Below are 26,167 nucleotides of genomic sequence, written 5' to 3' on the forward strand. Positions count from 1 at the left end.
AAAAAAAAAAAAAAAGAAAAGAAAAAAGAAAAAAATCTCAAAGCTTAAAGTTTAAAAACAAAACAAAAAACAAGAGCCAGGTGTGGTAGTTTACTCCTGTAATCCCAGCACTTTGGGAGGCTGAGGTGGACGGATTACGAGGTCAGGAGTTCAAGAGCAGCCTGACCAACATGGTGAAACACTGTCTCTACTAAAAATAAAAATTAGCCAGGCATAGTGGTACACACCTGTAATCCCAGCTACTCAAGAGGCTGAGGCAGGTGAATCACTTGAACCCAGGAGGCAGAGGTTTCAGTGAGCCGAGATCATGCCCCTGCGCTGTAGCCTGGGCAACAGAGTGAGACTCCGTCTCAGAAAAAAAAAAAACTAACAAAAACCTCAAGATATATATTTCCCTACCATTTATGTTAAGTATTGGAGTGGATGGTGAGGATAATACACAAATACAACTATCCCAGGAAGAATATACAAGAAATGAATTACCTTCACTGCTCTCAGTCAGGGTGATTTGGGAACAGGAGAGAGAGAAATATTTTTTTACTTCATTTATTGTTGCCTTTTCAAAATAAATTGAATAGTTTACTGAAAATAAATAGAATAATTTATGGTTCTCATATAACTCTTGTGTTCAACGTATTGAGGAGAGGTTGAGTTATCTTATGAAGGTTATACTATGCCTGGAAAGCTTTGTGTTTGGTTAGTTGGTATTCATAGAACTTCAGTTGTGTAACTTTATTTATATTTTTAAATTTTCTTTTAGCAGAAAAAATCAGTAGAAGGCCATCTACCGAAGACACTTGTGAAGTAGATTCCAAAACAGCTTTAATATCGGTTTGTAAATTTCAATTAAAGCAATATATATTATTAAATACATTAAAATTTTTTAGAGAAGAACTACAAAGTGGTGATATTTGGGACTATATGAAAAACTCAAAAAACTTTTCCTTAGAAAACTTTTTTAGTTTATAGAAAAAGTTATAAAAAAGTTTCTTCTTACGTTGAATAGTCAGGAATTTTAAAGAAAAATTTATGCAGCATTAAGGCAGGAGTCTCTTTTTGTTTGAATTGAAGCTAATTATATGAACTCATTTCCAGCTGAGATAATAATTGATTTTGCAAATTCCCTTTAAAAGCACACACTGACAAGACAAAAAGCTCAGAAGAAGGCAGAAAAATTACTCCTTTATAGTCAAATATATAGACGTCAGTGCTCATAATTTTGATCAAGAAAATATTGACTTAACATTCAAAATATATCTGTTCTGGCATAGAGAGATTGTGTTGTTAAAATCATGTTATTGAAAAAAGTTATTTCAGTGGGGGGACAGGTTAGTTAACACAGATTCACGGTAACAAATCCTCCTTTTTTGAGGGACCCATCCTGACCCTGAGCTGCACAACTTTGCAACAAGTTAAAGCCTTATTGAAGATGACCTCACAATGGCAATTTAGAAAACTCACGGGAGTCAACTTACATAAAGAGTATTAGATTTCTAACTTAAGATAGTAGAATTATTGGTTACAGATGATAAGTATGGTTGAAGTGATTATAGACATAAAAATGTATTAAAACACAAGAAAAGAAGATACTATTCAGAAAGACTCAAATTTGAAAAAAATTTGAAATAAAAAAAACTAAGTAGGGGCTGGGCACTGTGACTCATGCCTGTAATCTCAGCACTTTGGGAGGCCAATGGAAGTGGATCACTTGAGGTCGGGAGTTCAAGACCAGCCTGGCCAGCATGGCGAAACCCCATCTCTACTAAAGTTCAAAAATTGTCCTGGTGTGGTGGCACATGCCTGTAATCCCAGCTACTCAGGAGGCTGAAGCAGCAGAATCACTTGAATCCAGGAGTTGGAGGTTGTAGTGAGTCAAGATTGCAGCACTGCACTCCAGACTGGGCTTCAGGCAAAACTCCATTTCAAAAAAAAACCCTCTAAGTAGGGGTTAATTAACAGATTAGGCACATCTGAAGGAAGAATTACTCAACTGGGCCAAAATGCAGCACGACTATAATTAAATGGATTGAATAATAATAAATTGTCCAAAAGATGATTAAAGTAAAAAAAAAAAAAGACAAACTGCATAATAAAATATGGAAAACATGTTAAAGAGACAGGGAAAATATCTAACTGGCTTTGAGAGAGTAGAGAAAATTTGAAGAGATTAGAAATGGTTTAGTATTTTCCAAAATGATAAACTATGTGAACATTCAAATTCAGGCAGAATGAGTCTCAAACTGGGAAAGTAAAAATAAACCCACACCTAGGAGGATCATTATAAAATTGCAGAATAAAAACCATATGCACATATGCACAACAAAGGCTGCAGTGAAATATGCCTAAATGTCATGAGCATTCACAGCTTACATGATTTTAATTTTTCTGTTTGTATTTGATGGTTATTTGACAAGGGTCACATATTATTTTTAGAATCACAGAAACAAATGTATATTTTAAGAGAATAGAATTGTCAAACAATATAAAAATTTATAAAGAATAGATTATGTTGTGGGAAATAACGGAATTCTTTTTTCTGCCTTCTTGAATAGCCTTATGGTAGTTATATTTATAGTAAATAAAGTTATAAATTATTGTTTTATTCAGTTTTATGAAATAAGAACTTTGTTAATTTTTAGCGTTTATTCCTAAAATACAAGAAAAAAGTTAAAGTTATGCTTCTAAAGATTTGTATGTAAGGTTTTTTTTTTGTGTGTGTGTGTTTTTTTTACTGAAGGATTGGTTACAAGATAGACCATCAAACAGAGAAATGTAAGTAAGCTTTTTCTCATCATTAGCTTGAAAAGTATCATACTTATTGAATGTTGTCTTTTTTCCTGCTGTTTTCATCATCGCTTTAACATTTTTCTTGGTGATGATTATTTATTCTATCATCTCCTCTTTTCACATAGATGAGAATAGGTGAACAAATTTATTATGAGTTAATACATAAATTTAAAATTTATTATTTTCATATAATTGCAACTCTACTAAGGTCTTCCTAAAAATGATACAATTATTATTTTATTGCTTAGTCCTGTTTCTAACTTATTCCTGAATAAATTTGTTGGGAGATCTAGTTTGAGACTATTTTTTACTTGCTTGCCTTCTCTATGCATCATTCTAATCAAACCTTGCATCTACTTTTGGAAAGCACTTTGATGATTAGAACAGTAGTACACAGTATACATTAGAAAGCCTGCGTACAGAAAGATCCACTAGAAAGCTGATGTGGTAATCCAAAATCAAAAGTGGAAACTAAAGGCAATCTGACAGGTAATTGTCCCCAGAAAGTGAAACTTTTTAGTACAGATTAGACATAAGTGTAAAGTGAATCTAAGATAATCTCTGTATTTCCATTCTAGGAATTAGTATTATAAAATTCCAAAGGATTTTGAGAAAAAAAAAAAAAAAAGTCTTGATTTGACAACCATCTGATACTGGCAGCATGGTAGAGTTATTCTCCCATATGGATTACTTGAGCAGAGAGGCAAATTTGGGGAAAATTATTATTCTTCAGTGTTTTTCCCTTTCTGTGAATCAGAAATAAATTTGAGCCAGGCATGGTGGCTTGCACCTGTGATCCCAGCACTTTGGGAGGCCAATGTGGTGGATTGCTTGAGCCCAGGAGTTGGGGGCCAGCGTGAGCAACATAGTGAGACCCCCCATCCCTACCAAAAAAAAAAATTCTTTTTTGTTTTTTGTTTAAATTTGCTGGCATAGTGGTGCACTTGTGGTCCCAGCTACTCAGGAGGCTTGAGGCAGAAGGATTGTTTGAGCGCTGGAGTAGTGAGCCATGGTTGCACCACTTCACTCCAGCCTGGGCAACAGACAGCAAGACCTTGTCTCAAAAAATAAAATAATTGTTTTTTTTTTTTTAAATAAATCTGGCTATATAGAGAAGAAAATAAACCTGGGCCACAGGATAAGCAGCTGTTCAAACTAAGTATCCTGACCGTGGAATGGCATTTGGAAAACCTACCTATAGTTACACCTCTTCAAGGAATATTTTATTTTATAACCAAAGCCATAGATGTAAATACAGAATAGGTACTTCAAGTTGGTGTTAATTCTGGTGTCTAACAAAAGAACATTGTCTTGCAGAATGCTGACCCCAAGAACTACCTATAAAGGTGGAGTTGATTGGCAACTCTTTGGGTGCTGAGAAAAGAGTGATTGATTAGCAGCAGGCAAAGGGATGATACTAGGTTCAGAATAATTTGTATAAGAAAATGTTTCTATTAAGATGAAAATCAACAGGATACAAACAGGGTCAGGCAGAATGTAGGAGCTAGAAAGAGACAAGATTATCTACTTCCAAGGCCCTTTCTGGGCGGGGTCCTTTCATTCGTGAGTAAGGCTACATAGTTATATAATGAAAGTGCTAAGCCTCTAACCCGTTTTCCTTTTTTCTCGTTCCATTCTTCTTTTTGCTATACCTGTGTGTCTAACTGACACTGGAATTTGGAAATAAAAGAACCTTCATTTGGTGCCAGTATATGTTGTTAGAAATAATTACAGTGAACATTGGGAAAAATATTTTTCAACATTAGAAACCAAGAGGCAAAATGACATCTACTTACTTTTCAATCAGTTCTTTGCACATCAATTCTATTGAAATATTTCTAGCATCCTGCAAAGTCATCTCATTGTATTGTTGCAATACTGGAATGAATCCCCAAAAATACAGAAGTTATGAAATAGTTTATTAGAATAGAACCTTCAATTTGGCACCAAACTGCTAATAATATTTACACATAAATTAGAGATATTAAGTTATTAACAAGCAGATACATATGGATATATATATATGTCTTTTGATTGGAATTGGCTTAAGGGAAATGGCAAATAGAGAATCAATATCATAATTTCCTTAGTAATTTATTCTATAATGTTAATTTTATAAAATCAAAAAATTAAATGATAGCCAAAACTTAAATTGTAGCACAGCTTATACTATATTTTTTGGTGTTTCTAGGCCACCTGAAGAAGGAACATTAAATGGTGAGTCTGTGTGGTAGATTTAATTTGAAAAAATGAGAATCTTACTTGATCTGTTAGAGCATACACCATATTATTCTAGGTAAGACATTTTAGACTTCAAGCTAGACAAAGCCACAGTAGTGAAAAGTTCTGCCCTCTTATCATTTCTCCTTACTATAGATGTTTCACAAACACATGACCCACCCTGTGAATGATGATCTCTTTACTGTCACACTTCTTCCCTGCCCACTTGGTCTCTGCTACACAGCCTGCTCCTTTTCTAATATTTTCTGTTTTAACAAATGAAACTTTTAGTCAGCCAAGTTATTCTTGACCACCTTGACTTTGTAGTTACAAAGTCCTATTGCATTTACTTCCTACGTGTCTCTAAAATCCATCCTCCACTATACATCCCACTGCTCCTTTCAGTTTAGACCATTACTTTTTCATCCTTTTAATGAAGTATATAGTGCATACAGAACAGTGCAAAATTCACTGAATTCTTACAAAGTAAGTATAGGCATGTAATCAGCACCCAAAAACAATTTTGCTTATATCCCCATTCCTTTGTTTGCACTTCATCTTATAGTTTCTTACCCTAAGACAGTAGTTTCACCAATTGGGGCGGATGTGAGTGTTTGCATGTGTATGCATATTGGCTATATAAATGAAATTGTACAGTATATACTGTTTGGTGCCTTCCTTCTTCCTCTTAGCATATTGTTATAAAATGCATCAATATTGCTGTGTGTAGTGGTAATTTGTGCATTCTCACTAATATATAGGATTTCCTTCTGTGAATATATTGAATTTACTTATCTATTCTGCTATTTGGAGGTCATTTCAGTAGCTTCCGCTGTATGGCTATTATGACTTGCTGCTATAAGCATTCTTGTTCATGTTATTTGATAAAAATACTCATGCATTTATTGTTGGCATTATGCCTAGGAATGGAATTGCTGAGTCAGCGTTAGCATGTGTTTACATTTGGTAATTACTACTAAATAGGTTCTCAAAGTGGTTATGCCAGTTTGGGGTCCTTGCCTATAGTTTTACTTCTCGAATATGTTCTATTCTGCAACCAAAATGATTTCCACCCCTGGCCGAGATGGAGTCTTGCTCTATTGCCCAGGCTGGAGTACGGAGTACAGTGGTGCAATCTTGGCTCACTGTGCAACCTCCACCTCCCAGGTACAAGCAATTATCCTGCCTCAGCCTCCCAGGTGGCTCAGATTACAGGCGCATATCACCATGCCTGGCTAATTTTTGTACTTTTGTAGAGACAGGGTTTCACCCTGTTGGCCAGGCTGATCTGGAACTTCTGACTTCATGATCCCCCTGCCTTGGCCTCCCAAAGTGCTGAGATTATAGGCAAGAACCATCATGCCCAGCCTGCTTTTTCTAAAAGATCTGATATAGTCACTCCTCTACTTTACATTTTTGCCCATTGTTGTTTAATAAAATCCAGTGTTCTTTAACGTGACATATTAGACAATTCCCACCCCCACCACTCCACCCCCAGAAACATGATCTCTCTGCCACCCAGGCTGGAGTGCAGTGGTACAGTCTTTGCTTACTGCAGCCACAGTCTCCTAGGCCCAAGCAATCCCACCACCTCAGCCTCCTGAGTAGCTAGGACCACAGGTGGGTACCTCCTTGCCGGGCTAATTTTTAAACTTTTTTTGTTGATATGGGGCCTTGCCATGTTATCCAGGCTTGTCTTGAATTCCTGGCCCCAAAGCAGTCCTTCCACTGCAGCCTCCCAAAGTGTTGTGATTACAGGTGTGAGCCACTGTGCCTGACCTCCTAACAATTTGATATGCCCTGTTTCTGTAGCCTCACCTCCCACAGTTATGCCAATATTCTTGCCCATTAATTTGTAGTCTTAGCTGCATATTTAGATCATTTGTAGAGAATCACTTATATGATAACACATACCTACAGAATTAGAATATTTTGCAGTGACATCTGGGTGGGTATATGTCCAAAAAGCTCTATACGTCGTTCTGGTATGTATATAATTAGTTCTGTTCATACTAAACTGTGTGCAGTTTCCCAAGCGTAGGATATACTTTAACGCTTCCATGACTTTGTAAGTGTTGTCCTCTACATACCAGTGCCTTGCAAAATACTCTGTTTTCCCCCTTCTCTTACTCTGAGACAGCCTTTGATGTCTTCTCAAGCAGAAGACATTAGGTACTTCTATATAGTCTTACAGTATGTGCACATGTGTATGTGTATATACATATTTTTAAAGTATATTTTTATACTTTGCAGTATTAAAACTGTTGACTAACTTCCTTTTCCTGCAAGCCAGTAGGTTTCTTTTTATTTGTGTTCTAGAAATCTAGCACATAGCAGATTTGACTTGTGTCCTTGTCTTATTGCCACATTTAAAGGTCAAGTCCACAAAAAAAAAAATTAAAAAAAAAAAAGATGGGGGAAGGGCTTTTGGTGGGTATGTTTCACATTCCAGAAGTTCATCTTCTTCTGGTAGATCTGCTAAAATGGCTACATGGCTACAGTCCCCACTCCCCAAATGTCAGAATCAAAAAGAGATTTTTCTTTTTGAGTGGGAGGTATGAGAAAAATGAGTTTAAGGCAGGAGTTAGAATAGTGTGAAACATAATTTTGCTCTTGTAGGTGTCTAAATGCACAGCTCTCACTAATCTGGCCTAATGAAATAGGGTAATATAGCACAGTGGACATATTTTTCTTCCTCATTTTTGCTGTTTTTGTGAGGAACAGTTACACGATGGAAATTTAAGATTATTTTATAAGAGTATCCGCGTTAACATTTTTACTGTACTAGTACTTTTTAAATGGTCTCATTTATTTATTTGCCATTATAGGTCTAACTTCTCCATTTAAGCCAGCTATGGATACAAATTACTATTACTCAGGTCAGTAATATTAAAAACAAAATTTAATAATATTTTGAACCTTTAGGGATTTCATTATTTCTCTCTCATTTTTATACAGCTGTGGAAAGAAATAACTTGATGAGGTTATCACAGAGCATTCCATTTACACCTGTGCCTCCAAGAGGTAAATCCAAAAGTTAAAGAAATAAAAGGGAAAATTAACCCTTTAGTTATTTGTAGCTATAATATAGAATGTGGGTGGCATCACATTAAGAAGTATCCATTTCAAATAAATTCTTAATCTGACTACTATAAGGGTGAGGAATGTTTGAATACAAGAAGAGAGACATCAGAAGTATTAAATTTCTCCATTATTGGCATATCCCGAAGCAACAATATATTCTAATTCTAAAAAGTTGTTGATCCACTATCTAGTAACATGTATAAATTGACATCACAGTGTCCATGAAAGAGATAGCTCTAACTTCTGTGCTCAGTTCAGAAGTGTTTATAATTTCAGCTGCTTTTTTAAAAGTCTTCTGTAAAATGCTCAGAATTTCAAAAATGCCTATTATTACACATGAATATAGAGGTATTTCTTACCTGTGGCTATTAAATTTCTTTTTATAAAACTACACACTGGTCCATTTTATCTTCTCTTCCTTAATGAAAGATACCTGCTAATTTTTATTTTACTTTGTCATTTTTAAAGAGTCATAATTTAATCTTAAGTTGTTTTCATTCATTTTGCAGGGGAGCCTGTCACAGTGTATCGTTTGGAAGAGAGTTCACCCAACATACTAAATAACAGCATGTCTTCTTGGTCACAACTTGGTCTCTGTGCCAAAATAGAGTTTTTAAGCAAAGAGGAGATGGGAGGAGGTTTACGAAGAGCTGTCAAAGTACAGTGTACCTGGTCAGAACATGATATCCTCAAATCAGGGCATCTTTATATTATCAAATCTTTTCTTCCAGAGGTGGTTAATACATGGTCAAGTATTTATAAAGAAGATACAGTTCTGCATCTCTGTCTGCGAGTAAGTGGTGGTGAATGTTTAATAGTGAAACATAATTTAAGCTTTATATTTTAACTTCTGAAATATCAATAAGCCAAATATAATCTTAGTTTAAAAATTAAACAAGGGTTCTCTCCACTTTTGTAGGAAATTCAACAACAGAGAGCAGCACAAAAGCTTACATTTGCCTTTAATCAAATGAAACCCAAATCCATACCATATTCTCCAAGGTAAATCTTTAATTTTTTCTGGGATCTTTTTTATTATATGGATAGCAGTCCATTTTGACCTTTGTTTTTGATGTTGAATGTTTACCCATTTTGTAGATCAATTAGAATTTTATTAACTGCTAGTAATATTTATAACTGTTTTTTAAAAGGTTCCTTGAAGTTTTCCTGCTGTATTGCCATTCAGCAGGACAGTGGTTTGCCGTGGAAGAGTGTATGACTGGAGAATTTAGAAAATACAACAATAATAATGGAGATGAGATTATTCCAACTAATACTCTGGAAGAGATCATGCTAGCCTTTAGCCACTGGACTTATGAATATACAAGAGGGGAGTTACTGGTACTTGATTTACAAGGTAAGTTTATTTGATATTGCTAAGGTGAAATTGTGCGGTAGGTTCTTACCTATTGATATGTTATACTATGTATAATCTGCTAATTTATAGATAGATAAAATCTTAGGCCAGTAGAAACTATAAAAAAAAAAAAAAAAAAAAAAAAAAAAAAAAAAAAAAGCAAGTTACAGTCATAGCATATAGCCATCAGGGCCTTGAGTAATAGAATCTGGCTGTCTCTGCCCTCCAACCGCCAGGTGGAGTCTCACTCTGTTGCCCAGGCTGGAGTGCAATGGGGCCATCTTGGTTCATTGCAACTTCCGTCTCCCGAATTCAAGCAGTTCTCTTGCCTCAGCCTCCCAGGTAGTTGGGATCACCCACCACCACGTCCAGATAGTTTTTGTATTTTTAGTAGAGACAGGTTTTTGCCATGTTGGTCAGGCTGGTCTCAAACTCCTGACCTCAAGGTCTGCCCACCTCAGCCTCCCAAAGTGCTGGGATTACAGGTGTGAGCTACCATGCCCCAGCCTGGCTATCTTAACTATTAAGATAATATAGATGCTTTGATATGCAATAACTTGTAAAAATTCCCTGTCCTAAGATGTGCAGTCTATTATTTCAAAAGTGTAAAGACTTTCTTTAAAAATAGCAAATATCTCTAGTGTTCCTGGTGTTTATGTTACCTACTGTGAACTGAACTACCTAAAAATTTAGTGGATTTAAAATAATTGCCATTTTATTTTCTTATAGTTCTTTCATTCAGAAATTTTGATGGGACATAGTGGGAATGTCCCTTCTCTGCTGTCATCTCAGAAGGCTGGAATGACTGGAGACATTGAACAGCTTGACTGGAGTCAAGTGTCTGAGGTCTCTGTTCACTGTCAACTGAATTCCTCAATTTTCCAAGTGTTCCCTGTCTACATGGCTAGCTAGCTTGGGCTTTCTCACAGCATCGTAATTTCAGGTAGTTAGGCTTCTTACATAGCAGCTGGCTTCTTCTACAGAGAAGGCAGAACTCTTTAGGCTAGGCCCAGGACTGGCTGAGATGCCTTTTGCCACACTTCACTGATGAAGGCAACTTATAAGGGTAGCCCAGATTCAAGGGGAGTCAAAGTAAATTCAGCACCTGAGGGGTAGAACAACATGCATCTGTAGAGGGAAAAATTGCTCATAGCCATATTAGTAGATAGACCTTGTCATACATATGAAAGAAAAAAAGTGGGCCGGGCGCGGTGGCTCAAGCCTGTAATCCCAGCACTTTGGGAGGCCGAGGCGGGTGGATCACGAGGTCAAGAGATCGAGACCATCCTGGTCAACATGGTGAAACCCCATCTCTACTAAAACTACAAAAAATTAGCTGGGCATGGTGGTGCGTGCCTGTAATCCCAGCTACTCAGGAGGCTGAGGCAGGAGAATTGTCTGAACCCAGGAGGCGGAGGTTGGGGTGAGCCGAGATCGCGCCATTGCACTCCAGCCTGGGTAACAAGAGCGAACCTCCGAAAAAAAAAAAAAAAAAAGTGGTGGCTGCAAGAGGGCAGGTTTGCTTGGAGTAATGTCTGCTGAGCTTCACAGTGGGTCAAAGGAAAGTTAAATTGAGCATGTTGTCAGCTCTGCTTTTCATTATGGCTTCCATAATTTTTCTCCCTGAAGAGCAGACTTAATTTCAAATGTAAACACAGGCCAGATTTTAAATCACATGAGAACAATTGTTTAGAATGTTTATTACTCAATGACTCTTCAGTGTGAAGGTAGAAATAGGAAAGAGTCGTTGAAAAGCAAACAGGGTATTGATTCAGCTCAAGAATGAAAATCTGTGTAAAACAACTGTACTTTTTTCAGTAGTTCATGCTTTTATAAAAATGATTAAGGTGGTATATGTAATGAAAAACTCGTATGTCTATTATGAGTTAGGCCAGTACAGGTTTTTTTTTTTTTTTTTTTTTTTTTTTTGAGACAGTCTTACTCTTTTGTCCAGGCTGGAGTGCAATGGCATGATCTCCACTCACCACAACCACCGCCTTCTGATTTCAAGCAATTCTCCTGCCTCAGCCTCCAGAGTAGCTGGGATTTCAAGTGCACGCCACCACACCTGGCTAATTTTTTGTATTTTTAGTAAGTACGGGGTTTCACCATGTTGGCCAGGCTGGTCTTGAACCCGAGACCTTGTGATCCACCCACCTCGGCCTCCCATAGTAGTGGGATTACAGTTGTAAGCCACCGCGGTTGGCCAGCCAATACAATTAAGTTTAAAATTACAGGCTTACCTTAGAGATACTGCAGGCACAGTTCCAGACCACTGCAATAAAGCAAATGTTGTAATAAAGCACGTCACATGAGTTTTTTGGATTTGTGGTGCATATAAAAGTTATATTTGGCCAGGCGCTGTGACTCATGCCTGTACTCCCAGCACTTTGGGAGGCTGAGGCAGGTAGATCACCTGAAGTCAGGAGTTGGAGACCAGCCTGGCTAACATGGTAAAAACCTGTCTCTACTAAAAATATTTAAAAATTAGCCGGGCATGGTGGTGGGCACCTGTAATCCCAGCTACTCGGGAGGCTGAGGCAGGAGAATTGCTCGAACCAAGGAGACAGAGGCTGCAGTGAGCCAATATGGTGCCACTGCACTCCAGCCTGGGCGACAGAGTAAGACTCCGTCTTAAAAAAAAAAAAAAAAATGTTATATTTATACTGTAGTCTAAAGTGTGTGATAGTATTGTATATGAAGAACACAATGCCTTAATTTAAAAATACCTTATTGTTAGAAAATGATAAGAATCATCTAAGCCTTCATCAAGCTGTAATCTTTTTGCTAGTGAAGTCTTGCCTCCGTGTTGATGACTGCTAACTGGTAGGTGCTGGTTTGGGATAACTGCAGCAATTTCTCTTTCTTTCTCTCTTTGTTTCCTTTTTTTTTTTTTAAATGGTGACAGGGTCTCCTTCTGTTTCCCAGGCTGGAGTGCAGTAGCTCAATCACAACTCACTGTAACCTCAAAACTCCTCAGGCTCAAGCCGTCCTCCTGCTTAAGCCTCTTGCATAGCTGGGACTACAGGCTCATGTCACTGCATGCAGCTAATTTTTAAAATTTTTTGTAGAGATGGGTGTCTCACTAGGTAGCCCAGGCTAGTCTTGAACTCCTGACCTCAAGCAGTTCCAAACGTCACTGTGGCCAGGCAGTGGCTCATGCTGGGATTACACGCATGAACCACTGCCTGGCCACAGTGAAGATTGCCACATTTATTGATTCTTCCTTTCATGAATGATTTTTCTGTAGCACACACTGCCATTTGATAGCATTTTACCCACAGTGGAACTTCTTTCAAAATTGGAGTCAACCCTCTAAAACACTGCTGCTTTATCAACAAAGTTTATGTGATATTCTAAATTCCTTGTTGTCGTTTGAACAATGTCCACAGCATCTTCACCAAGTACATTCCATCTCAACATAATGTTTACTGAGCAGTTTTTTTTTTGGGAGACGGAGTTTCACTCATGTTACCCAGGCTGGAGTGCAATGGCGCGATCTCAGTTCACCACAACCTCCGCCTCCTGGGTTCAGGCAATTCTCCTGCCTCAGCCTCCTGAGTCGCTGGGATTACAGGCACGCACCACCATGCCCAGCTAATTTTTTGTATTTTTAGTAGAGACGGGGTTTCACCATGTTGACCAGGATGGTCTCGATCTCTTGACCTCGTGACCCACCCGCCTCGGCCTCCCAAAGTGCTGGGATTACAGGCTTGAGCCACCGCGCCCGGCCTTACTGAGCAGTTTTTACACAGGAGTATTTTAGATAATTACTACAAGTTAAACAGTAGTATGTAAAGATATGTAAAGAATAAAGTTTTCCTATCATTTTTATTTCTCTACTTCTGTGAAAACATATACACAATTGGAGACTTTTTTCGCTATTTTTTATTATTTGGGGTTTTACCCCAACTGGGATCATGAGGTTTTTTTTTCTTTTTTTCTCTACTTTTTTTTTCTGTCTAACAATATATCATGGACATTTTCTAGAGTTATTTCTTTAGTAGCTGTGTGATAGTCTATAGTGTAGCAGCGATAGCATGATTTACACCTGTCTTGATAGACATTCACTCTATTTTTAGTTTTTTGCTTCCACAAACAGTGCCGCAGCAAACCATACTCCATTCACTGCTACTTTTATTTCCATTAAGTAAGTTCCTAAATTGGCTTAGAAAAGAGATGAGTACAACTTTAATTTTAATAACAGCTGCCAGATTACTTTCCCAAAAGCTTATCAGAAATCATACTCAGCATTCTGTGGAAGTTCCTGCTTCTCATAGTCTTTCCAGTATTGAATATTCTTAGTGTTTGCCATTCTGTTGGGTAGAAAATAATATCATGTTTTAATTCTGGGTTTTCCCTTTGTGAAATTGAACCATTTTATTAGATTTTGTTCTAATGGCTTAAATATTTGTGATTATCAAAGTATCTGTAGGTCTTAAGGGTATGTATATGTGTGTATATATATTTACATATACGCGTGAATATATGAGAGAATGGAAGGATTTAATCATACTTTTGGAGAGGGCTGGAGGTGAAGAAAGACTTTCACAATCTTACTCTTTATGTTACATGAATGCATGAATGTTTTGTAAGGACATATGCTATGTGTTAATGTGTGTGTTTTTTTCTTTAGATCCCAAACACTTTTTTTTTTTTTTTCCTGAGACGGAGTATTGCTCTGTTGCCCAGGCTGGAGTGCAGTGGTACGATCTCAGCTCACTGCAACCTCCACCTCCTGGGTTCAAGCGGTTCTCGTGTCTCAGCCTCCCAAGAAGCTGGGGCTACAGGCACCTGCCACACCTGGCTAACTTTTTTTTTTTTTTTTTTTGTATTTTTAGTAGAAACGGGGTTTCACCATGTTGGTCTGGCTAGTCTGGAATTCCTGACCTCAGGTTATTCACTCACCTCAGCCTCTCACAGTGCTGGGATTATAGGCGTGAGTCGCCGAGCCTGGCCAATCCGAAAAACACTTTTGAAAGTGCTACGGATTATTCCTTCATGTACCAAATTGTTCTTTGCTAACTAAGGTGAAGCAAGGGCAGATTGACCAGACCTTTTATAAGTAAGGTGGTATTTGCATCCTTGGCACTGTAGAATTGGGAACTACATGCCTACCTACCGACTCTGACATTGAACTCTTGTTCACATTACAAGGGGCTGTGCCTCTCCCTGGTAGAATGCCAGGGTCATAAATTAAATTATGAAATATCAAGAGAGAAGAACTATACTCCTTTGAATAGTTCAATATTGTAATGATTGATGATACTTTAACATCTCTTAAGATGATATTATGCAAATGTCAGTATTTATATCAATTATATAAATTTTTTTTTATATACACACACAAAGGTGTTGGTGAAAATTTGACTGACCCGTCTGTGATAAAAGCAGAAGAAAAGAGGTAATATGTTTTAACTATTTCATTAAGGCATAATTTCACATTTTACATTTGTACCTGCATAAACTGCCTTTTTTTGTAATTTTTTTTTTAAATTACCAATTCCACAGATCCTGTGATATGGTTTTTGGCCCAGCAAATCTAGGAGAAGATGCAATTAAAAACTTCAGAGCAAAACATCACTGTAATTCTTGCTGTAGAAAGCTTAAACTTCCAGGTAAAAAATACCTTAATCAGTATGGTATATAAATTGTTACAAAAATTGGTTACTGCAATACCTCATAAGGACAGAGGTACAAAGGTTTAATATGATGGTCTCTAATTGTGCCAGCTTCAGGAGCTCCTTTGCAAATACACATCATTTGTTATAAATGAATGTTTTTCTTTCATTACTTGTACAGACATAAAGTTTATTCATTTAATATATTATATGTCAGCAGAATGCCAGGAATTGTGTTAGGTGTTAAAAGCAGAATATCAAACCAGACAGCTGTGGTCCCTGCCCTCATGGAGTTTAGTCTAATGTCGAATATTGACTAGATTAGCAGGGAGTTACAGGACTGATAAATGCCAGAGAGAGGAAAACCAGAATAGAGTGCTGTAAAACATGTAGACAGGTCCCTTAACTCAAACATAGGTCAGGGAATGATCCTGAGAAACTAATGTATTTGCCTTTACTTGGAGAATGAATAAATTTTCAAGTAAGCCTTGCAGAAGAATTGAGAAAAGAGTATTTGATCAAGCAGGAACAGGAACGGTAAATGTATTGTCTCATGATAGTAACATCATCTTTCTGTGTGGAGAATTACAGGTTATTTAATTATAAATTCAAGCAAAAACCCGTGATTCTCTCTTTGTTGTGCATCAAGTTCCTTGTGGAACTTTAAAAAAAATTACTCTGAGCCAGGTGTGGTGACTTACACCTGTAATCCCAGCACTTTGGGAGGCTGAGGCAGGCGGATCACAAGGTCAAGAGATCGAGACCATCCTGACCAACATGGTGAAACCCCATCTCTACTAAAAATATAAAAAATTAGCTAGGCATGGTGCCATGCACCTGTAATCCCAGCTACTTGGGAGACTGAGGGAGGAGAATCACTTGAACCCAGGAGGTGGAGGTTGCAGTGAGCCAAGATTGCGCTACTGCACTCCATCCTGGCAACAGAGCAAGACTCCGTTTCAAAAAAAGTTACTGTGCCAAGAGTAGTGACACATGCCTGTAATCCCAGCTACTCAGGAAGCTGATACCAGAGGATAGCTTGAGCCTCAGGAGTTGAGAGCTGTAGTGCATACTTCAACCTGGGCAACATAGTGAAACCCTGTCTCTTTAAAAATTAAATTTTTTTAAAATTACTGATGTCTAGGACTCACCCTTGAGCTGTTTTATTTATTTATTTTTATTTATTTTTGAGACAGCACCTCACTCTGTTGCTCAGGCTAGAGTTTAGTGGTGCAATCTCAGCTTACTGCAACCTCTACCTCCCAGGCTCAAGTGATCCTCTCACCTCAGCCTCCCAAGTAGTTGGGACCTCAGGCACATGCCACCACACCTGGCTAATTTATATATATATATATATATATTTTTTTTTTTTTTTTTTTTTTGTAGAGATGGGGTTTTGCCGTGTCAACCAGGCTGGTCTTGAATTCTTGGGCTTAAGTAATCCACCCACCTCGGCCTCCCAAAGTGCTAGGATTACAGGCATGAGCCACCATGCCTAGCCCTTGAGGTTTATTTTTAAAAGTTCCACTTCTTATGACTACTAGTGTCATAGTTAAGAGCTTAGACTTGAGAGCCAGTATGCATGGCTCCAGAGAATACCTACATCACCAAGGATTTTTTGAGGACTTAATGAGTTGGTTTTGTGAAGTACATAGAACAATAGTACCAGCATATAATAAGCATTATTAGGTATGTAAATGGTAACTTTTTTTAAAATTTGTTTTTTATTTATTGCTAGTATACAGAAATGCCATTGTTTTTTTTTTTTTTTTTTAAGCTATGTCCCTGCAACCTTGCTTAACTCTTTCTGGGAGCTTTTTGTAATAGACTTCTTGGGATTTTTTTGTGTAGGCAATAAAGACAGTTTCTTTCTTTTCAGCCAGCATGTCTTTTATTTTTCTTGACTGTTTGTACTGGCATGGATTTCCAGCACAGTGTTGAGTGGGTGTAGTGAAAGTCAGCATACTTGCTTGAACCCAGAAGGCAGAGGTTGCAGTGAGCAAATGTTGTGCCACTGAGTGACACAGCAAGACTCCATCTCAAAAAAAAAAAAAAATCTGGCCCAGATCCTTCATTTTCTAGATCATATAATTAAAGTTGAGATGATTTGCTCATTGATATACGTACTAGTTAATGACATAATTAAGACGAGGTATAATTATGTTTCTTTCCACTGTTCTTTGTACAATAATTGCAGATTAGCTTGTATTGCCTAAAGCCATACTGACATAGTCTTACATTTAAAATTTATCAAAAATAATTCATGTATTTGCAAATATATGTTTGGATTATTTATGATAGGCTGTTTCTTAGATTAAAATTAGCAGCTTATGATTCAGTAAGGTCAAATATTTTTATTTTTTTAAAGAAATAAAAAATCAGTTCATATTCTGAGCATCAGTTATATTTTATATGGAGATAGAAATGTAAGGGTTGGTTGGGAGCAGTGGCTCATGCCTGTAATCCCAGCGCTTTGGGATGCTGAGGCAGGAGGATCTCAAGGTCAGGAGTTTGAGACCAGCCTGGCCAACGTGGCAAAACCCCGTCTCCACTAAAAAGTACAAACTATATATATATATATATATATATATATATGAAGGTTTACACCATGGCACACATAAACCTGTGTAACAAACCTGCACGTTCTGCACATGTATCTCGGGGTTTTTTTTTTAAGAAATTGAAAGACAGAAAAAAGGAGTCTGGGCACCGTGGCACAGGCCTGTAATCCCAGGTGGAGGTGGGCAGATCACCTGAGGTCAAGAGTTTGAGACCAGCCTGGCCAACATGGGGAAACCCCACCATCTCTACTAAAAATACAAAAATTAGCTGGGCGTGGTGGTAGGCACCTATAATCCCAGCTACTCAGGAGGCTAAGGCAGGAGAATTGCTTGAAACCAGGAGTAGAGATTGCAGTGTGTGGAGGTCACACCACTGCACTCCAGCGTGGGTGACAGAGCAAGACTCCGTCTCAAAAAAAAAAAAAAAAAAAAAAAAGGTAAAATAAAGAAAAAAGCATATGTGTGTATGTTTATGCATGATTTAGTTTATAATGTTGATATTACTGCATTGTTTCCAGTTCTACAACTATTCCTATATGTCTATAACTTCTTTTTTCCTGTCCAATACCTATAAATATATTTTATATACTGATCATAGCAAATTTATCTGAAGACCTAATATCTTTCCCAAGCTCTGTTTCTGTGTTCAACTACCTGTATTTCTACTTGGATACTCTTATTTTTTATTTGATTTGATTTGATTTTTTGAGACAGGGTCTCACTCTATCACCCATGCTGGCATGCAGTGGCATGACCTTGGCTGACTGCAATCTCTGCCTCCTGGGGCTCAAACAATCCTCCCACTTTAGCCTTCTGAGTACCTGGGACTACTGGCACACGCTACCATGCCTGGCTAATTGTTGTATTTTTTGTAGAGATGAGAGACTTCACCACGTTGGCCAGACTGCTTTTGAACTCCTGACCTCAAATGATTCTCTCACCTCAGCCTTTCAAAATGTTGGGATTACAGGCATGAGCTACTGCACCCTGCCTTCAAAGCACTTTTTACTGCTTATAATTCTATCATTTTTCTGTTTGCTTATTTTTTGTCACCCACTAGAATATAAGCTCATTGAGACCAGGGACCTTGTCTGGTTTGTTCTTTGCTACATTTGCATGCCTACATGAGTTCCTGACTCATGGGCAATATGTAATTATTTGTTGAATGAATGAATGACTTTATTTTTATGTGCTTAAATTTGGTGACTATAACAACCTGATGGAAAACAAGTCTGACATTTTTGGAGAAAAATTGAGTAGAAAATGTTCTAATTCAGCCGGGTGCAGTGGATCATGCCTGTAATCACAGCACTTTGGGAGGCTGAGGTGGGCGGATCACCTGAGGTCAGGAGTTGGAGACCAGCCTGACCAACATAGAGAAACCCCGTCTCTACTAAAAATGTAAAAAATTAGCTGGGCGTAGTGGTACATGCCTGTAATCCCAGCTACTCGGGAGGCTGAGGTAAGAGAATTGCTTGAACCCAGGAGGTAGAGGTTGCAGTGAGCCGAGATCATGCCATCGCACTCCAGCCTGTACAACAAGAGCAAAACTCCATCTCAAAAATAAAAAGAAAATGTTTCTAATTCTCCATTTCTAAAAAACACGAAATACTAACTTTTCTAAATTTTCTTTCTCTCTCTTTTTTTTAAATTGTTTTGGGTGCTCAATGTAGATCTGAAGAGGAATGATTATACGCCTGATAAGATTATATTTCCTCAGGATGAGCCTTCAGATTTGAGTCTTCAGCCTGGAAATTCCACCAAAGAATCAGAATCAACTAATTCTGTTCGTCTGATGTTATAATATTAATATTACTGAATCATTGGTTTTGTCTGCATCTCGCAGAAATGTTGCTGTGTCACTTTTCCCTCAGGAGGAAATTGTTTGGTAATATAGAAAGGTGTATGCAAGTTGAATTTGCTGACTCCAGCACAGTTAAAAGGTCAATATTCTTTTGACCTGATTAAACTCATCAGTCAGAAACTCCGTATAGGATAGAGCTGGCAGCTGAGAAATTTTAAAGGTAATTGATAATTAGTATTTATAACTTTCTAAAGGGCTCTTTATATAGCAGAGGATCTCATTTGACTTTGTTCTGATGAGGGTGATGCCCTCTTATGTGGTGCAATACCATTAACCAAAGGTAGATGTTCATGCAGATTTTATTGGCAGCTGGTTTATTGCCATTCAACTAGGAAAATGAAGAAATCACTTAGCCTTTTGGTTAAATGGCCGTCAAAATTTTTCTTAGTGTGTTTAATGTGTTTCAGTGATGATATCACTGGCTTCCCAACTAGATGCTCGTTCGCCACAGGAAGGGAAATGACTTGTTCTAATTCTAGGTTCACAGAGAAGAACTGAGCTGAAGACCATTTCAAGAGGGATGGTATTTATGAATCAGGGTTAGGCTCCATATTTAAAGACAGAGCCAGTTTTTTGTTAAATAGAACCCAAATTGTGTAAAAGTGATAGTTGGGTTTTTAACATTGTTTTATCAAGTCACTGTTAACTAGAAGAAAGCCATGGTAAACTGATATATAACCTAAATTATAAAAGGAGAAACCCAACTCACTCATCAAGGGAAGTACTTTTTCCCTATCTATATCCACAGCAACAACCCGGAACTTAGATACTTCTCCGGAGATTTTATTGATTGGCATATCAAATCAGAATGTAAACATGAACTCTTGCATGTATTTAAAATTGTGTTAGAACATTTAAACATGAATGCTGTTTGTGGTACCTAAGAAATTAATTCAGTTGGATTATCATTATGTGATACTGGCAGATTGCAATGCAACCTTATGCCAATAAAATGTAATTTAACAGCCCCAGATATTGTTGAATATTCAACGATAACAAGAAAAGCTTTTCATTGGACTAAAAATTTTATGCTTTAATTTTTTTTTCTTTTTCTATTTGTTTCCTTGGTACTAATTTTAATTTTTATTTGGAAGGGAGCAGTATAAAGCTTATTTGTATTCAGTAGTGTATCTCATAGATACAGACAAGGCAAGAGATGATAAGCTGTTTAAATAGTGTTTAATGTTGATTGGGGGTGGGGAGAAAGAAAAAGTGTATTACTTAAAGATATTATACTATATACATTTTGTATATCATTAAATCTTTAAAAGAAATGAAATAAATTTATTATGGTTTACAGATGTTTAGTGAGTTTAATCATTCTGAAAAATCTGACATTTTCAGGGTGTCAGTGTATCAGTTTTTTTAATGAACCATTTGTATAGCTATGCTTTTGATCTCCTATCCTGTACAATGTTTAATACTGATTTCTTACTGTCTTTTTAGAAATCTGTTTCTCATTATGCCAAAAAAGGGCAATTTGGGCTATCTACTGATTTTTAATTTTATGTTAATTATTTTCGCAGGATGATAATTGTATCTAACATTTAGTGCCTACTATGTGCCAGGCATTACTTTTAAGTATTTTACTTATGTTAACCTATTTAATCCTTAACAACAATGTTATGAAATAGGCGTTATTATCCTGCTTTGCAGATTTGAAAATCAAGGTGCTAGAGAGGTAAAGTAACATTCCTAAGATTCTTATAATTATTTAATAATAAGTAGCAATGGTAGGATTTGAACCCAAGCTGGCTGCCTTTCATCTATACTGTTTTTGTTTTGTTTTGTTTGTCTTGGCCTGGCATGGTGGTTCATGCCTGTAATCCCAGCACTTTGGGAGGCCATGGCGGGCGAATCACTTGGGCTCAGGAGTTTCAGACCAACCTGGACAACATGGTACAATCCTATCTCTACTAAAAAATATAAAAATTAGGCCAGACGTGGTGGTTCACTCCTATAATCCCAGCATTTTGGGAGGCCAAGGCAGGCAGATCATCTGAGGTCATGAGTTCGAGACCAGCCTAGCCAACACAGTGAAACCCCATCTCTACTAAAAATATAAAAAATTAGGCGGGTTTGGTGGCAGATGCCTGTAATCCCAGCTACTGGGGAGGCTGAAGTAGGAGAAACACCTGAACCCTGGAGACGGAGGTTGCAGTGAGCCGAGATCACGCCATTACACTCCAGCCCGGGCAGCATTGTGAGGCTCTGTATCAAAAAATAATAATAAGTTGGCTGTGGTGGTGTGCAACCTATAGTTCCAGCTACTTGGGAAACGGAAGTGGGAGGATTGCTTGAGCCTAGGAGGTTGAGGCATCAGTGAGCTGAGATGATGCCACTGCTCTCCAACCTGGGCGACAGAGCTGAGAACCTGTCTCAGGAAAAAAAAAATATAGACAAAGTCTTGCTCTGTTGCCCAGGCTGGAGTATAGTAGCGTGATCATAGCTCACTTCAGCCTTAAACTCCTGGGCTGAATTCTTCTGCCACAGCCTCTTGATTAGCTGGGACCACAGGCGTGCACCACCACATCTAGCTAATTTTGTTTGTTTGTTTTTTTATTTACTTTGTTTTTTGAGTTGGAGTTTCGCTCTGTTGACCCGGCTGGAGAACAGTGGCATGATCTCAGCTCACTGCAGCCTCTGCCTCCCAGGTTCAAGCAGTTCTCCTGCTTCAGCCTCCTAAGTATCTGGGATTACAGTCACACGCCACTGCGCCAGGCTAATTTTTGCATTTTTTGTAGAGACAGGGTTTCACCATGTTCGCCAGGCTAGTCTCGAACTCCGGACCTCAAGTGATCTGCTCGCCTCCGCCTCCCAAAGTGTTTGGATTATAGGTGTGAGCCATTGCACCTGACCAACAATTGCTTGGTTTTAAAGTTTCTTGATATGTAGGTTTTTCTCTCTCATCTTTGCCCCCAGCTTATGTTTTAAAGAACCAACTTATTTGTCCTGAGAAGTTTACATTTGAGATTTCGCTGATTATTTGTTTCCTGCGTATGTCATAAACTAGTTGTTAAATCTAAAGTCTTGATCAGATTCAGTGTTGAATTTTCATAAGAATGCGTCATTGTTGGGGTTATATAATTCTGTTCGGAAACACCTGCCTGGTTGACTTTTTGATGGTCATTGCCTAGGTCTATTATTAATTAGGTCAGTGGAGCTCATGGTGGGCCACAAACCCCTGGGAGTCTCCCCAGGACAGTCTCAGGGGGTACATAACATGAGGTCAAAACTGTTATCATAATACTAAGGTATTATTTGCACTTTTCACTCTATTGAGAGTTTTACTGATGGGATAAAAGCAGTGGTGGGTAAAACTGCCAGAACCTTAGCATGAATCAAATGAAAATTGGGATTTTTGGAAAACCATTAGCACTATAGCTTCCTAATACTTCCCTAATTAAATCAGTGTTGATATTAAAAATGATTTTGTTTTTGTTTTTGAGATGGAGTTTCGCTCTTGTTGCCCAGGCTGGAGTGCAGTGGCATGTTCTCCACTCACTGCAGCCTCTGCCTCCCAGTTGCAAGCAGTTCTCCTGCCTCAGCCTCCTGAGTAGCTGGGATTACCGGTATGAGCTACCACACCCAGCTAATATTTGTGCTTTTAGTATAAGAAATGGGATTTCACCATGTTGGCCAGGCTGGTCTCAAATTCCTGGGCTCAAGTGATAAACCCACTTTGGCCTCCCAAAGTGTTGGGATTGCAGGCATGAGCCACCATGACCAGCCCCAATACCTGTTTAATAGAAGTTCTAGAATAAAAACACTAGAAGGAAAGAAATAATCCACTAAACAGCACATTTTGTGATTCTGTAAGTAAAGAAAAAGTTTATAGGGAATGGATTGACATCAAAATTCTCACATAGTAGGCCAGGCACGGTGGTTCATACCTGTAATTCGAGCACTTTGGGAGGCCTAGGTGGGAGGTTTGCTTTAAACCCAGGAGTTTGAGACCAGCCTGGGCAACGTAGTGAGACCTCATCTCTACCAAAAAAGAAAAAAAAAAAATTTAGCCAGGCATGGTGGCTCACACTTATAGTCCCAGCTACTTGGGAGGCTGAGACAGGAGAATGGCTTGAACCTAGGAGGTAGAGGTTGCAGTGAGCCGAGATTGCGTCACTGCATTCCAGCCCGGGCGACAGAGTGAGACCCTGCCTCAAAAATAAAACAAACCAACCAAACAAAAAATTCTTATTTACTGTATGTAAGAGGCAGTTGAATCCAGTCATGTGACAGCATTCTTGGAAAGTCTATCCAGGCTTTTTTGTGGAAAATGTTAAGGGTGTCTTCAAAGAAAAAGAATCTGAATAGAAAGACACAAGAAAAAAAAAGCACAGAAGTAATCAATGGTGTATAAAAGACACAAATTTAAATCCCTACTGACAGATTTTTTTGTTGTTGTTATTTTAAATTAGAGATGAGGTCTCACTGTGTTTCTCAGGCTGGCCTTGAACTGACTTCAAGCAGTCCTGTCTTAGCCTCACAAAGTGCTAGGATTACCAGTAGGAGCCACTGCACCGGGACACAAATGTTTTTTGAAAAATATAAACTAGGCCGAGCACGGTGGCTCACACCTGTAATCCTAGCACTTGGGGAGGCTGAGGCAGGTGGATCACCTGATGTCAGGAGTTCAAGACCAGCCCGGCTAACCTGATGAAACCCCGTCGCTACTAAAAGTAGAAAAATTAGCTGGGCTTGGTGGGAGGTGCCTATAATCCCAGCCACTGGGGAGGCTGAGGCAGGAGTATCACTTGAACCCGGGAGGCAAAGGTTGCTGTGACCGAGATTGCGCCATTGTGCCCCAGCCTGGGCGACAGAGTGAGACTCCATCTCAAAAAAAAAGAAAAGGTAAACTAGAATAAAAAATTTTTAAATATTGAAAGTGATTCAGGGGATGATAGTAAAAGCACACCAAAGGTTTCATTTTTATTTTGGAAAAATTATATTTTTGGCATTGAAAGGTAATTATAAATATGGGTAACCCTTGCTATCTTCATTTTCACTGTATGAGCTTAGGAACCATAGATTAACATTCATTTTCACACAAACTTGGCATCCAGAGTTTAGAAACCAAATAGGTTGGAATAATACAGTAAGTATTCTTTGATATACAAACCTCGGACCCAAATAGATTAAGGTAACAGATTACTTTTATTTTTTTTAATATTTAAAGGAAACAGAGTATAAAAGCAATGACCCAAATAGATTAAACAGGTTACATATGTGTGTGTGTGTGTGTGTGTAATTTTTTGTGTGTGTGACAGAGCTTCGCCCTATCACCACCATGACCGGCTAATTTAAAAAAAATTTCTTGTATTTTTAGTAGAGACAGGGTTTCACCATGTTGGCCAGGTTGGTCTCGATCGCTTGAACTCGATCTGCCCGCCTCAGCCTCCCAAAGTGCGGATTACAGGCGTGAGCCACCGCGCCCAACACTACTTTTATATTTTTTTTAATATTTAAAGGAAACATGAATAGAATATAAAAACAATGCACAACTCCCTGGCCATTAAAAGGAAATAAAGTTTGAGAGGAATAGAGGCTTTTTAAAAAGTAATCCGCTAGGACCAGGCATGGTGGCTTACAAGGCAGTAGGATAATTTGAGCCTGGGAGTTTAAGAGGAGCTTAAGCAACACACACACCCAGGTCTGGGAGTTCAAGAGCTTGGAGCTTAAGTGCATGCGCACGCACACACACACACAAAGACCAGGCCCCAGGTGCCTTCCATCTTTCATTCATTAATAATTTAGTCTAAAATCCATTAGGTTTCAGACCAATCGTAGGTGTTCATGTTGAGAGGCAACAGTGACTTGGTGGGGTTGTCAGCAAAGCAGGATGAGGATAGTACTTGTGTGTTGTGTAAAGAGGGAAGTGGGGTTGATGTCAGCAATGACAGGAGATTAGTTATATGTAGAGGGGTTGATCAAATAAGGAAATATATTGAGGACAATGGGAGGTTCCTCTGTTGGAAATGGGGTTGTAAATATGTAAAAGGGAGGAAACTAGAATAAATCCTGAAACGTAGATTTGGAATTGGAACTACTGGCATGAATTAATGGTTCCCAAAATATCAAGATATATTCAGTATGGTAGTAATACAGAAAAAAAATGTGGAGAGATACACCTATGGATGTGGATGTATGTATGCATAGAGGACCTGGAAACAGCAACACTGTAATAACGTGTATACCCAGCTCCTAGATTTTGGTTTCTGAATACTGTTCTTCACTAAAAGGAACCAGGGCTCGGAGAAACATCTGATTTCAGGATTGGGGGATGAATGGTACTCTAGAAGATCTTGCTGTGCCAAAAAAGGAAGTGCTCAAAGAACAATGAGGACATGTCAAATAGAAATAGAAGACATCTTGAAGGGCTTCCTGCAGGCTACTCTTGAGAAAATGTGAACATGTAAAAAAAAAAAAAAAAAAAAAAAAGGCCTGGTGCAGCGTCTCACACGTGTAATCCCAGCACTTTAAGATGGCAAAGTTGGAGGATTGCTTGAGACCAAGAGCTCAAGACCAGCCTGGGCAACATAGTGAGACCCCTGTTTTTACAACAAAACAAAATAGCTGGGCATAGGGGCCAGGTGCAGTAGCTCAGGCCTGTAATCCCAGCACTTTGGGTAGCCAAGCAGGTGGATCACCTGAGGTTGGGAGTTCGACACCAGCC

The 26,167-nt window shown here is 38.3% G+C and overlaps 1 protein-coding gene across 4 annotated transcripts in view; it reads left to right on the forward strand.

The window, feature by feature from the left end:
- TRPM7 (transient receptor potential cation channel subfamily M member 7) overlaps positions 1–20,795 on the forward strand; it is a 124,183-nt gene extending 103,388 nt beyond the window's left edge. For 2 of the 4 annotated variants that reach the window (XM_032297481.1, XM_032297483.1), the window contains exons 29-39: positions 761–831; positions 2,738–2,772; positions 4,979–5,004; positions 7,836–7,886; positions 7,966–8,031; positions 8,601–8,884; positions 9,011–9,093; positions 9,243–9,448; positions 14,801–14,852; positions 14,960–15,066; positions 19,304–20,795. In XM_032297481.1, coding sequence (XP_032153372.1) covers positions 761–831; positions 2,738–2,772; positions 4,979–5,004; positions 7,836–7,886; positions 7,966–8,031; positions 8,601–8,884; positions 9,011–9,093; positions 9,243–9,448; positions 14,801–14,852; positions 14,960–15,066; positions 19,304–19,434 — 1,112 coding nt within the window. In that variant the 3' untranslated portion in view covers positions 19,435–20,795. The remainder of the gene's footprint in view (positions 1–760; positions 832–2,737; positions 2,773–4,978; positions 5,005–7,835; positions 7,887–7,965; positions 8,032–8,600; positions 8,885–9,010; positions 9,094–9,242; positions 9,449–14,800; positions 14,853–14,959; positions 15,067–19,303) is intronic. The other 2 variants (XM_032297482.1, XM_032297484.1) reach the window with 2 other exon arrangements.
- Positions 20,796–26,167: the final 5,372 nt, after the last annotated feature.

The sequence above is a fragment of the Sapajus apella genome, unplaced genomic scaffold, assembly GCF_009761245.1.
Source record: "Sapajus apella isolate SASKATOON/1434 unplaced genomic scaffold, GSC_monkey_1.0 scaffold37, whole genome shotgun sequence".
NCBI lineage: Eukaryota > Metazoa > Chordata > Mammalia > Primates > Cebidae > Sapajus > Sapajus apella.